The sequence below is a fragment of the Rattus rattus genome, chromosome 1 (genome assembly GCF_011064425.1).
Source record: "Rattus rattus isolate New Zealand chromosome 1, Rrattus_CSIRO_v1, whole genome shotgun sequence".
Taxonomy (NCBI): domain Eukaryota; kingdom Metazoa; phylum Chordata; class Mammalia; order Rodentia; family Muridae; genus Rattus; species Rattus rattus.
Window position 1 is genome coordinate 42669473 of NC_046154.1, and position 14409 is coordinate 42683881.

Below are 14409 nucleotides of genomic sequence, written 5' to 3' on the forward strand. Positions count from 1 at the left end.
ACAGGCTTGAAAACATTGCACCACTGAATGCTTAATGGAAATGTTATTTTACAGAGGAGAGATGATAAGGGCAAGCAAGACTCCGGTCCATATCCCTGCTGAACTCCGACCATGTGAACATTGGTGCTAAAAAGATCGAAGGGAGTGTGGGATGCTTAACCAGCAATGAGCACACAGTGTAGTCAGTCCACCAAACAAAGGGGTTCCAAACATTGGAGGAAGCTCCTCAACGCCCAGCAGGCTAGCTCAGGGGACTGGTAGGAAAGAACCATTCATTCTCTGATTGTAAACAACCACTGTCAACCCCCACACTCCCAGAGTCAGCATGTGCCACACTGTCAAGAGACAATTGAGGCATCTCAGAAGCTGAATTGGAAGGAAACCTGGGGTGAAAGAGCAGCATGCTGGAATCTGTATCAGCTAATACAGGACATGGGGTTCCAAATCGGACATGGATGGGCCTGGCAGAACTATCAGGTCCTAACAGCCACACTACAACACAACAGGAAATGGGGGGTGGTCAGAGTTAAAAATTAGTAAGAGAGACAGAAGAGAAGTGACCTGTGGGGTACACTCATTGGGTTTCTTTCAAAATCCACCCCTCCCTCTTCAGTTTGGTCTGTATCCTAGATGCTGTCTGATGGGAATTCTTGACAACCAGCAGTTCCTTGCTGCACTCTCAAGAAAGGTCTAAGCAGATCTGACCCAGGAAGCAGCCTAGATGTGACCTGGTATCTCAGATAGTTGTGGGGTAAGCCCAGAGATAGCTGCCAAGTCCCGCAAGGCCAGGCACTGTTAGTAGAAGCGAAATGTAGCAACTTTTACACCCAGAATTCTTGACTCAGCTGGAGAGAGACTTGGACTCGACTCTAGGTGCAGGGGCTCCTCTCTTTACTATGCTGCCTTAAATCCCCCTTTCTGTCCTGTGTCAGCATCACAGCCAAAGCTCTAAGTTGGGCTTGGAACATCATCCTGAAAGCTAACTCCTGAACTCACCAATCTAAGGATTAGTGCCCAAAGTTCAGAATGACCTGCAAATTGCCTTGACCTTTCTACCTCTGATCTCTCTTTTGCCTGGTTAGTTCACGGTCTCAAAGAAGTTTGAGGGCTAATTTGAAAACTTTACAGGAAAGAGGGATCAGGAGTGAGGCTGGTCACAAGGTGAAACTAGTCTAATTAACTTTATGTGCATGTCATTAGATAAAATGGTTAGATAAAATGGAAGAAAAGATTCTGTTCAAAATAGCAACAAACTACCAAGGATATGTGTATAGAAAACAGTATGGGGGGAAAGGATGACTCTTACCTCCCCCATCACCCTTAGGAATAAAGTCACTGTGTTCTGGGTGAAATCATCCCCTGTTGTAAAGATGCACAATCTCTCTCAAAGTAATTTAAAATGACAGGTTCTGTCTGGCAGTGGTGGTGCATGTCTTTAATTCTAACACTTTCATTCCAGGAGACAGAGGCAGGTGGATCTCTGAGTTCCAGAACAGCCAGGGCTACACAGAGAAACCCTATTGGAGTGGAGGGGTGTTAGTTTTTAATCTTATTTTTCATTAGATTTGTAATCTATAGAATGTTGGTTTACATTACTGTGTTTTGGGGGGGAAAACACGAGAAGTTTGAATAAAAGAAGAATCAGGAATCTGTAGTATGACCTGCTGTCCCAGATATTACGCAAGTGCAGCAGTCAGATCACTGAGGCTGGGGCAGACAAGTGCTGAAGCCAAGAACGGCCTTCTGAGATGTGTGTGGTCAGTGGAGGGACACGCAGATCATGAATCAGTCCTGAGATAACCAGCTAATTATTTGGGGGAAAAGTTAGGATACAAACCTCACACCTTCCATAAGAATTCATTTCAACTGAACGGATTATAGAAATAATGAAAAGAGCTAATGGTAAAAGATACAGGTAATAAATTATCATAGAAATGTAAAACTGGGAAACCTTTAAGATAGTGTAAATATAGAGCATTTTTTAGAGAAAATTAACAAGCATGCCTACCTTTAAAAAAAGTTTAAAGCCCCAAGATAGGATAGGAAGATCAGTAACCGGAAGAATGGAGAAAGGCAGCAGTCATGGCAGAAAGGCGGGTGCTATTGCCTTGAGTGTGTGCACAGCTACTGAGCTAAGTGGAAGTAGGGCAACCCTAATTTTTTAAAGGACTAATGCAGATTATTTTAAAATGGACCACAGTGACCAAGAAATAAAGAAAAAACTAAGAAAATGTAAATTGCAATGTCTGTGAAATACTGCTTGCTTGAATTAATGAAGATAAAAAGATCCCAAGATGCATCTGTTGAGCACCTTGCCTGCCACAGCCTTTTCTGGGGGCTGTTTGACAGGTAGTTATCAAAAGCTTTAAAAAAGAGAGAGAGAGAGAGAGCGCCTCTGATCACTCGATCTTATTTTTAGTAATTTATCCTAAGGAAATAATTGGTCACATTCATAAAGGATGCTCGCAATAGCAATGTTATTAGAGCACAAAATGGAGACTAACTGTAAAAAAGAATTGGCTAAACCAGATATGTCCCTATAGCTGAACGTTTTAAAATTCTTTTAAAGATTACGAAAAATGCTTTATATGTGTAAACATGCTGCGCATTTTTGTAAAAAGAGTACACAAAAATCGTATACCAAAATATATTCTGCTACTTTTTCTAAAACATTTCTAAGGCATTTACTTTCATGAGAACAAGCACTGGCAGACCTGACGCTCATATCAAAGGCCCCTTCAGGAAGCCCTTCTGTTCTCTCACTGTGAGATCAACTGTGTGTAACCATGTGCCTAGTTGACCAGTGAACTCTGTAAGAGCACATTACAAGTAATTAGTCTCTCTCCTGTTACATGAGTGGCCAGATTCTCAGTTTTCCTCGACTAACTGCTGAATTTAAAGAAACCCTGAAAGTAATCGCTAAGCCCCATGCTCTATCTAGAACGGAGGTGAGGGGACAGGGACCTACTACTTGGTCCCTGGATCTGGATTTCTTTCTTAAGGCCTAGCAGCATGGTGATCCCCCAGGCAAGTTACCTCACCACCCTGGGCCACTCAGGTCTGAAATGGGCACGTCCTAAAAGTACTGTGTGCTAAACAACACAGGTCACACCTATGTTTTAGCTGAGAGGCAAACACAGGAGACACTTCAAAATAGAAAGCCTTGCAAACTTGGGTAACCCTACTCCCTTGCAGGGCTTGTCCAAGGAGGGCAGTGGCTGTGGCTTTGGCTGTGATTGGAGCTTGGTGTTGCCCCTCCTGCTACACTCTGTACCAGTGCGATCCCCCCTTCCCCCTCGGTTGGCCCTTCCACCTCCTGCTTAAGAGTAAGCCCAGTGCCCTTTCCCCTAAGAAGCGGAGCACCGAGCACCACCGAGGAAGAGCCTCGGGTGGAACCCAGAAAATTGCAGAACTGACTAGAGAAGGGTACTCCAAGCTTGAAATTTGCGCTCCTGCGTACCGCCTTCCAGCTAGGAATCGGTTTCTCACCTGAAAAGTGAGATAATAGGACCTAATGGGGGAAAATGGGTCTTCACAAATCACTGCAGGGAAAGTGTGAGACGCTGGAGCCCTCACAGGAGGAACACGCAAAAGTCCAGAGCCACAGTGGGCAGTGCGGTTCGTTGTTTTGTTTTCCAAACTTCAAAGTTGTGTCGACTTTTCTTGGCCCTAGCCTAGGCCATTTCACCGAGGACCATTTCAGCGGAAACAGGGTCAAAAAAACCAGGCTGCCTCTCTCTCCATTCGCGCTGAGCACGCACGACTGGGGCCTTAATCAGCAAGACTGGAGGAAAGTGTCTTGTGCGCTGGCGTCCACGCAGGAACAAGAGCCACTATGCTGAGGAGAAAAAAAAACCACTTGTCAGGAATGCCTGCCTTCGGAGACACTGTCTCCCAAGGCGCCCTCTTTTTCCTCCAGCCCCTTCCCAGGTGTTTGAGCCAAACCAACGGAATTCAGAGCTTTGGAAAGGGGTCTGTGCGGGAGGGGCAACTCCGTCCCGGAGCCACCGGTTTGGGGATAATTACTTTTAATGTCAGAAAGATTTAGTTTAATATCATCTCTATTAGGCTGCCGGGAGGGTAATTAAACGGGACGCGCCGCAGCCGGCAAACAGATGGCGTCTGCTTGCTCCGAGGCCGCGGGCAAACAGCGCAAAAGTCAACGCTTCCCAGGTCCCCCATTGATGCCCCAGCCCTTCTCCTAGTCAGTAGTACAGAATCTTCACTCTTGGGCCCCGAACCCCACATCATCCGGGGCCCTTCTGGGCCTTCCCTCTGGGCCTCTGCTGTGGAGTGTCTGTGAGAGATGGATGGCGTTGGCCGAGAATGAGGGTGTGGAGGACTCCTTGCCTGGGTGTACACACCCGGTCCCCTCCCGCCTGGCGGACTCGTCAGCAAATGATTCTGAGCCGAGGACACTTCTGAAAGTGTGAGTTGGGTCCTCGCTGTCAGTCACTTCATTTGGAGTGCAGGTCTTGGGGCTTCTTCTGCCAGCAGGCAGAGAAGGTCTGGGGCTCCGAGCACTGGCACAACTTTGCCCGAGGATATGCCCAGTGCTGACTGTGCAGACTCTGCAGGCGTCTGGGTTTGAGGTCACTCACCAAATCATTGAGCCCGCAGGCAGGCGAACATGCTTATGAGAGCATACCGAGAAGCCAACCTTTTTGAAAGGGTCCCTTGGGTGGGAGGACGTCAGAGGTGAGCACACCCTCCCCCCTGCTGGGCGTCTACTTCATGTGTACATGAAGATGTGTCCAAACCCGCATTGAGGACGAAAGAGTGAAGTTTTGTTAGGATGTGCGTCGTGGTGGTGGTGGTAGTGGTGGTGGTGGTGGTGGTGGTGGTGGTGGTGGTGGTGGTGGTGGTGGTGGTGGTGGTGGTGGTGGTGGTGGTGGTGGTGGTGGTGGTGGTGGTGGTGTCGTCATCCTCATTGTCATCCTGTTGCCTCAACCTGGACATATGCTCCCTAAGGCTAGCGGCTTAGCTGGGTCATCACTTCCAGTCTTCTTTTTGGACAGGCTCATATCAGCAGGAGCTAACATCAGGAATGGGCTGGGGAACCGATGTGGGCATGGTTCTCTCAGTCCAGAACAGTCCCCCGCCCCCGATTCCTTTCTTCAGGTGAGCACCCCCATCCTCTTGTGAAAAGAGAGCTTGGAGTCTCAGACCCTGGGAGAGATCATCTTGAGAAAAGAGCGCGGGGAATCAGGGGTACACCGGTGGCTTGACCTGAACTGGTTTCCAGGATGTGATACCTCCTGCCTTTAAGAAAAGGAGGATCAGCGGAGTGAGGTGGCACACGCCTTTAATCCCAGCACTAAAAAGGCAGAGGCAGGCGGATCTCTGTGAGTTCGAGGCCAGCCTGGTCTACAAAAATGAGTCCAGGCAGGCCTGGTTACACTGAGAAACAATCCTTTCTCTGGGAAATGGGGGTGGGGGTTTCCGATCCAGGTCAACGCAAGAGCGGGGATCCGGAAACCGTTGTCTCCGTGAGTTCATCTAAGTGGCAGGACTAAGGGGGCACTAGCCTCAGGAGCTAGAAAAGGTATTTAGGCCATCCCTTCCCAGAAAACCAAGCGCTTCTGGTTAGATTATTTTGTTTTGGAGTTCAGTTGTATTTTTGTTTTGTTTTGTTTTGTTTTTTTTCTGAAAAAAGTGTTCCCCCCAAAAGCTCTAAAAGCAGCGGGTAGCAGCCTCGCATGGAATCTGACAGCACACGGAGCGTTCCTGTCCCTCCCTCCCACAGCCCAGCACTCGGGCATAACTAGAGTTATTCTACGCTCTGACCCCAGGGGATCTCGAGACCCTTAACCCCCTACCACAACCTTTGTCCGGCTCCAGAGAGAGAACTCTCCGGATAGCGGGGCAGCCGGGTTGCTATTCTGTATTATTCATGTCCAGGCGCCTTTGAAACAGGCCTGGCGAACTTTCTGGAAGTTGTCTGCCAGATTCTGTGGCTCATCGCCCCCCCACGTCCCCTCACGTCTCCTCCAGTCAGATCCTCAGTTGGCTCCTTGGGCGGAGCGCGTCCTGACCCTGGCCAGGCCTGTGGTTCTGCTTTGGGGTCCAGCTGCTCTCTTCTTTCCAGTCCCGGCGTGGGTTCTCTAGGAGGGAGGGGCTGCGTCTCCAGGCAGGCTCTGTGTGCCTAGTAGGTGTCGGTCTGCAGTGTCAGGAGACCGGACTTCCGACGCCCAGGGGTTTCTAAACGTCAACGCCAAAACACACCGTAGGGATCGGAAAGGGAATGAGGAGATAGCTTCGCATTTCATTTAAACGAATTTTCTTTACTCTGAAGGAGAAGAGTAGAAAACAAAATTGAGAGTAACAGAATGTTAGCGTCAAAGGCAAAGGAAAAATCCGAGCTGGAGAATCCGAGGGCGACACGGGCCAAGGACTTCAACATCTGTAAGAGATGGGAATAACTACGAAGAGATACAAAATTCGAACTTGTTACCTCCTCCGTAGACCCAACCGGTTCTGGGGCGGTGACGTCAGCACGTGTCCAGGAAGGCCAAGTCAAAGCTGGTCCAGGGCCCTTGCCCGCTGCGGAAGCCTTGTGGGCTGATGGGCCTGACCGCCTGGCCCGTTCGTCCAGCCTCCAGAGGATCTGGGGAAGCGCAAAGGCGGCTTTTTACTTTTGCTTAAAAAAAAAAAAAAAAGAGTTACAAGTAAACTTTGTTAATTTCAAACAACCGCAAAAAGAATTCTACAAAAAGGGCAGCAAGATGCAAAGAAATGCGGAAAGGCAAGGGCACAGGGGGAGGAGGTGCGGGGCAGGGGCGCGGGGAGAGGAAAGGCTGCGGCGCGTGGACCCAAGTTCCTCCTCTGGGCTCCTCGCTTGAAAACACAAATCCTTACAAATCGCACTTACCCTCCGCGACGCCCACGGTGTCGGGACTTTGCAAACGAAGGAACTAAGTATTAAAGGTGACAGAGGACGGGGGAAGGGAGCAAACCGGCTCTCGACTACCTCGGAGCCCGTCGGAGGTGGAAGCACTCGGTCACGGTCAGAAGGGAGCCAGCAAAAAGCGTCTTGGCAAGTCTCCCTCCCCCACGCCGGCACCCGGGTTCCACTCCCACTTCGACAGCGGTAATTGAATTGTCACCTGCTCCTGTCCCGCCCCAGGCCTCCGGGGCCACTTGGGAAGCTCGGCCTTGCCAAGCGCCCCGGGCCAAGGGAGAGTGGCTCAGTGGAGCCGGAGCCCCAGAAGTAGAGGGGTTACACACGTCTACGCGGAGAGGCGCACCGGACACGGTAATTAGGAGCAATTCACACGCTCTCGGGCGCACGGAAACTTCTTGTCACGACATTTGCAACGCTCCTCCTCGCGCACTCCTTCCCTGGCGCCCCCTCCCATCCCGCAGGCACTCAGCAGAGCGTGCGGAGTTTCGAATCTTTCGGACACTGTAGAATGAGGGGCTCCCCGGGCGCGGGCCCGGCCAATCAGAGCGCCGACTGTCTCCCCTGGCCAATGGCAGGCGCCACATTGTTGTCCAATTCTGTCTAATGGAGCCCTGAGGAGCAACAATAGAGCGGGCGAGCGGCTCATTGAGAGCTGGCAGCGCCGGACTACCCGGCCCGGGGCGAGCGCAGCGTCCCGAGCGCACCGAGGGGACGCGGGTTGCAACCAGAGGGCCCCGGACCAGACCCCCGGCCCCGAGGCCCTCCGTGGTGTTGGACTGCTGTGTTCCCAGAGGGGTCCGGAAGTTCGGACATGGTGGCTGAAGGAGGGTGACGTGGTCAGAGAAGGGGCCCAGGGCAAAGGAACGGGGCTGAGAAAGCCGCTGAGCGAGCGGGGCTGGGCAACGCGTGCTGCGCCAACGGAGGAGGAGCCAGGAGCTCGAGACAGGTAGGGGTGGGCTGGCGGCCGAGCAGGGGAGGCGACCCAGCCGGTGGCCCCCCGAGGGCGAGGCCCAGGCCCTGCGGGCCTTGGAAACTGCGTGCTTGAGGGTCTGGGGGAAGAGGCCGCGGCGCACACGGAGCTCTGGAATTCTCAGACCCCAGGAGCGGCTCTGGCTCTGGCGGGAACCCGGGCTGAGTGGCGGGGAGTGGAGGCCGCAGCGGAAGCCAGGAGACTGGCCTGCCGGGCCTTCTGTGACTGCGGTGCAAGTGGGACTCTCGGGTCCCTTCAGGGTCAGTTTCGGAGGCGACTTCCTGGCCTCCTTGAGGCCTGCCAGGTTGTGCAAGTCCCAGAACCCTAGCCTGAGACCAAAACTCTGTAACCTGCGCATAAGCGGGGTCCCAAGAGGTCCCAGGATGAGGAGGGCGTGTCTGAGGTCCCCAAACTGGGAGGGGTGGGGGTTGGGAAGGAGGCGTTGAGCAAAACGAATCCCGCTCCTGCAAAGCCTAACTTTTCAGAAGACATGCCTTTCTTCTGACTACTCCAGACTAAAAGTCTAAACCCCAAGCCACAGGTTTCGCCTTATTCCCACCCTACCTTTTACTGGAGACTTTTCCCTATGTTGTACTGTTGCTCTCGGTGGACCTCGGTCCGGGTCACCGTGTCAGCTGTTTCTGGATGTTTTCCTTGTTATTCGACTAACCTTTGAGCTAGGGTGGCTGTTTCAAAGAAAGTTTCTTCTGATGGGATTTCTCTTTTCTCAGCTCTCCTACACTCAGTTCTGTGGAATAGATAGGTCTATTTCCTCTCCCAACCCTTTAGGGGCTCAGACCACGGTATTTCCAGAATTCATTTGTCTGTGATTCCAGGGCCATAAGCCGAACTTTGCCTCCAACTTGTCTTCTAGTTCTTACCCTACTTTTAACAGAAAGAAAATCTTCAGTTCTTTTCGCTCGAGTTCCTTTGCTCCCACATTAAAAGCAACAAATAAGACCCCAGGCCAACCTGCTCAGCTCCTCACCTGGTTTCCACATTTCTCTCTTCTTCACCTGGCCACCAAACGAAATGATTTTGTTCCTTTTTTTTTTTTTTTTTTTTTGTCTTTGTCTTTGACATGCTTGTCGGCCTCAAGTTTTCTCTGTAATCTGAGTCCCTTTAAGGCAAACATTTCTCTTTTCTCGGCTCACCCCAATTAACCTAAGCTTTGGGCATAATATTTTCTTTTCAAATCCTCTTTGCATTCAACTGAACCAATGACTTCCAAACCTTGTCGTGTTTTTCCCCTGTGGTGGAACTACTGATTCAAACGAAATCTTACACCTGGCGTGTAAGTCAGATATAAGAGATCAGTGTGAGGATGTGTGTGTGTGTGTGTGTGTGTGTGTGTGTGTGTGTGTGTGTGTGGTGTGTGTGTGTGTGTGTGTGTGTGTGCGCGCGTTCGTTCTTGTTTTCATGGAGGTTCCAACCCACCTCCCCAGCAACTTGACAGCCACGAACTAAACTTGTACAACCAAAGTTTCCCAAGATTTGGGTTTCTGCAGGCCTCGCTTAAGCCTAGTGACTGTACTACCCTGACTCAGGTCTCCCCACTTTCCCCTACGCCAGGTCCAGCCATGGAGCTGCGCTCGGAGCTGCCCAGCGTGCCCGGCGCGGCGACAGCAGCAGCGACAGCAACGGGACCACCCGTGGCATCCGTGGCGTCGGTGGCTGCGGCGGCAGCTGCAGCAGCATCGCTACCAGTGAGCGTGGCCGGAGGCTTGCTGCGGGCGCCGCCGCTGCTGTTGAGGGCAGCGGAGAAGTACCCGCGGACCCCCAAGTGCGCGCGCTGCCGCAACCACGGAGTGGTGTCCGCGCTCAAGGGCCACAAGCGCTACTGCCGCTGGAAGGACTGCCTGTGTGCCAAGTGCACGCTCATCGCCGAGCGCCAGCGCGTCATGGCGGCCCAGGTGGCGTTGCGCAGGCAGCAGGCGCAGGAGGAAAACGAGGCACGCGAGTTGCAACTGCTGTACGGCACTGCCGAGGGCCTGGCGCTGGCCGCCGCCAACGGCATCATCCCACCGCGGCCAGCTTACGAAGTCTTTGGCTCGGTTTGCGCCACCGACGGCGGGGGGCCGGGAGCTGGAGCGCCGGCGGGGAGTGCAGGGGGCGCTGGGGGCGCAGGGGGCGCAGGTGAGAGCGCGGTCACACTCCGGGTGGGGTGGGATCTGGAAGGAGGAGCGGGGGACACTGGGTTGGTGCGCGAGGCCTAGTGGCTTGTTTCCTCACTGACAAAGTGCAGCTCCCTTCCCCAGATGGCTCCAACCACTTAACTGTGGCTTTCCGCCCACTCATAAACTCTCTGCTCTGTCTGCAGTTTCTATACTTTCTCTCTTACCTTCACCTCAGGCCCCAAGGCAACACTTTAGCCTTACTCTCGTTAAGGGGCAGGTCCTTAGTTACTGCCCAAGTTATTTTGTTGGGCCTTCTCCCCTGGTAGCCGGAAGCCGCCCATCTGTTCTGCTCTGAGCTTCTTACGGGACACCTCTCTCTTTTCTTCACAACTATTCTGAAAGGATCCTGCAATCCTTCTAATCTGCACTGCTTCCCTGAGCACTGGGGACGCCCTCTTTCGTTTCTCAGCAAGATGCCTTTCCTCCTGTTCTTAAGGCATTCTGGACAAACATTCTCTGCGTTCCTTTGGTTCTGGCTCCATTTCTCTCACGCGAGCCGGTTTTCTCACGATTGGCACTTTTTTTTTTTTTTTTGCTCTTTCTTGGATCCCTTCTCCTCTGTCTACTCCCAGCATAAACCCACCTTTTGGACTGGAAGGTGAGGAAGGGCGATGAAACGGGTTCAGCTCTCAGGACAGGAAGAAGGGAATCTCTTAGAAGTTTTGAAAAAAATATGGACTAGAAATAGGATTTAACTTATTTTGTCTGTAGAGAGGCTTGAGACCTAGTCCCCTAAGAATCCCCCTCTCCAGGTTGAGATGCCCAAGGCAGGGTTAGCTTTGGCAACATGAATGGAATGGTGTCTTCCACATACTCTGAGGTATAAGTAGAAGTTCTGTTTGCTCCGCTTTGAACCTTGACAAGGCCACTTCTCTAGGTCGGGGCGAAATAGGAAGGGAGTGGAGGTGTTAGGGCACAGGTGTAGGAAGAGCATACTGAACATTAGGTTCTCAGGGTAGCAGGTGCTGGTGGTAGTTGCTGGGCACAAAAAAAAATCGTGAGCGAAGCAGGGGTGTGTGTGGAACTGTAGGATCTTAGAGAAGGGATAAAAATAAAGTATACTGGAGCTCTGTCAAGAATAGTGTAAAAGTTGAGAGAGGAAACTTGCATCCAAAAGGCCGACATGTCCTGGATCCAGTGTTCTTACTCTCTCCTCACATCTCCGTTTTTTCTCTCCTCTCAGAGGCCAAGTTGCAGAAGTTTGATCTGTTTCCCAAGACGCTACTTCAGGCCGGCCGCCCAGACAGTCCGCCGCCGCCGCCAGGGAAGCCCTTGTCGCCCGACGGCGCGGACTCAGGTCCCGGGACCTCGTCCCCGGAGGTGCGGCCCGGTTCAGGCTCGGAGAACGGAGATGGCGAGTCCTTTTCGGGGTCGCCTCTGGCCCGTGCCTCCAAGGAGGCGGGTGGCAGCTGTCCTGGGAGCGCGGGCGCCGGCGGTGGCGGCGAGGAGGACAGCCCCGGCTCCTCCAGCCCCCTGGGTTCGGAATCGGGCTCGGAAGCTGACAAAGAAGAAGCCGAGGCCGCACCGACTCCAGGGCTGGGCGGCGGGCCGGGGCCGCGGCAGCGGACGCCGCTGGACATCTTGACGCGTGTCTTCCCGGGCCACCGGAGAGGCGTCCTGGAGCTGGTGCTTCAGGGCTGTGGCGGCGACGTGGTGCAGGCCATTGAGCAGGTGCTCAACCACCACCGCGGAGGCCTGGCGGCCGGCCTGGGCCCCGCCGCGCCGCTGGAGAAAGCCGCGGTGAGCGCGGCCGCGGCGGTGGAGGACGCGTGGCCCGGGCGCGTGGAGGCTGCAGCCGCCGGGGGAGCCGGGCTGCCCGCTCCGCTGCAGACCGGGCCCGCAGCGCCCCCGCACCACAGACCCTTGCTGGCCGGGGCCATGACGCCCGGCGCACTGGGCTCGCTCAGCAGCCGCTCCGCCTTCTCGCCTCTGCAGCCCAACGCCAGCCACTTCGGCGCCGACGCGGGCGCCTACCCTCTGGGCGCTCCGCTCGGCCTGAGCCCGCTGCGCCTGGCCTACTCGGCAGCAGCGGCCCACAGCCGCGGTCTGGCCTTCATGGCGCCCTACTCCACGGCGGGCCTGGTGCCCACGCTCGGCTTCCGGCCGCCCATGGACTACGCCTTCAGCGACCTCATGCGCGACCGCTCGGCTGCTGCCGCCGCCGCGGTGCACAAGGAGCCCGGTTACGGGGGCGGGCTGTACGGGCCCATGGTCAACGGCACCCCTGAGAAGCAGTAGGGTACGGGGGCCGACAGCCCAACACCCCGAAACGACGACCCAGCCTGCTTCCCCAGCCGCGGACCCCTCCTCGCCCTGCCCTGCGCCCTCCGCTCACAATTGGCTTTAGGGGCTTCTTTGGGAGGGTGGGTGAGTGGGTGGGAGCATCTCGGCTGACCCTGCAGGTGTCCTCAGAGGAGCCTTGTGGTCTGGGTGCTCTTCCCACCTCGGGCCACCTTCCCCTAGGCCTGCTCGCCCTGTTGTCAAGAGGCTGGGGATCCCTAAGAACCCCGAGGGCGACTGCGGCCTCGCTCGCCTCTGCTGCTCCCTCTGCTCCGCTCGCCTTTCCAGCCCTCGCTCAGGTGGATGGCAGGATGGATCAGCCCCTGTGTGTCCTCCAATACCCATTCCCCTTTCGTTTAAAAAAAAAAATCCGCTCTAACAAATATAAATTTAGGATGTATACATCTCTTGGCATTGAGTCGAGTCTTTGGGACACATATATATCGGTATCAATTGTAAAAAAAAAAAAAAAAAAAGGAAACGTTCTAAGGTGCACTTTCCTCGTTGCGGTACTTGTCGCTCTCTTTGTTGCTTATGCGGATAAGCATGGGTTTCCTTGGTGCAGTGTGAGTTTTTATATATGTATAAATCTATATATAATCTATACATATATATATACAAGCCAGTGTATAATGTTATAAAATGGAATTCTAAGTTATTAATTGTAATCTGTAGGTGACCTCGGTATTAACGTGAAAAACACTCAAAACTCAAAGCAAAAAAAAAAAGGACAAAATGGAAAAAATTAGACTATTCGCGCATTGTACGTATCGGGTTTCATAGCTGAAATCTACTGTACGCTGGGGAGGAACCCTGCCGATCCCTGGCCCCCGGCCTGCGGCTGTTCTCCAAAGCTGTCCAGGCTGCGCTGGAGCACGAATAGAACGTCGGGTGAGCGAGCCAGAAGCTCCGGGACTCGCCAGCAAGCGACGCTGCGCAGAACTGCTCACTTTGTGCTTTCCTTTGCATAGGTATGAGCTAGAAATAAATGTTATTTTCTAAATAAAGTAACGCTCGAATCCCGTTCCGCTCCTCAGGCGGCTGGGAGGAAAAGCTTTTAATTTCCCACTGGGGCCGCGGTGGCCCGGAGTCACTGATCGCGCCTGTACCCTGACCCTGAAGGGACCCAGACAGGAAGCTGCTGGGGTGACGCCTGGGACAGCGCAGTGGAAGGCGCGGCTGGGAACCAGCCCTAGAGGTGTCTCGAGGGCGTGGTGAGCGTCGCCTGGCCAGGGCTAGGTTCCTGCACTGCAGGCCAGGTCCCGGCTCTTTCCCGCGCAGGTGACCTAGCTGCGGTCCTGGGCGCACAGTGCACCCTTGGTGTCTTGGGAAGTTTTGGGGTCCAGGGCGCTGGAAGGGGCGGCTGGGAGGTGACCTGCAACACTTCTTTTGCCAGGACCTGCGACCTGAGAGTTAGTCGGGGTCGTAGAATGCTGTCTTCGCCAGATGCAGTGTCCTGAGAGTGGCGGGGAGGACGCCCCTTCGGGCCAGGCTACCGCGCACCTCTTTCGCGAATTAGCTGCCCCTCTGCCGACCCCCATCCCATCCCGGACCTCATACCCCTCCCTCCTGCTCTCCGCAGGGTCACTCCTCCACTCCAGGAAATAGGGTGCCCCCTCCCCTAGACCGGGCCCGGAGACATCCCAAGGTAAACTTCTGGGGCCGGCTCGAGTTCCGCCAGGCGGTGAAACTTAATAGCAGGACAAGAAAACGGTTTAATAAAGAAGGGCTTTAATAGGGAACTAATTTGATTGAGTTGCCTAATTCCACTTTAATTGGAAAGGGGGTTCGGCTGTTTGGTTATAAAGTGTGAGGGTGACGATGAGATGGAGGGAGGGGGTGAGAGCGAGAAAAGAAAGATGCGGGCAAGAAAGAGATGAGTCCCGGAAAAGAATGAAGGTGGAGGGGTTAAATGAACGGAGCAAGTTAAGAAAAAGGAGGAACGAGGTGGGGGAAGTATGCAGCCCGCCGCCCCTTCGAGCCTTGCGCACACTCCCACTCCAACTTTCCCGAGCCCTCCTGGCCTAGCTCAGTCCGGCGGTTCCCACCACCCCACCCAGGTTTCTGCTGGACCACAG

At 53.9% G+C, this 14409-nt stretch overlaps 1 protein-coding gene across 1 annotated transcript; it reads left to right on the forward strand.

Moving 5' to 3' along the window:
• The first annotated feature begins 7567 nt into the window (after positions 1-7567).
• Positions 7568-13338, forward strand: Dmrta2 (DMRT like family A2). Its single transcript, XM_032889053.1, has 3 exons — positions 7568-7850; positions 9447-10010; positions 11235-13338. Exons 2-3 carry the CDS (start codon positions 9455-9457, stop codon positions 12287-12289), a joined length of 1611 nt encoding a protein of 536 aa, XP_032744944.1. The 5' UTR covers positions 7568-7850; positions 9447-9454; the 3' UTR covers positions 12290-13338.
• The last annotated feature ends 1071 nt before the right edge of the window (positions 13339-14409 follow it).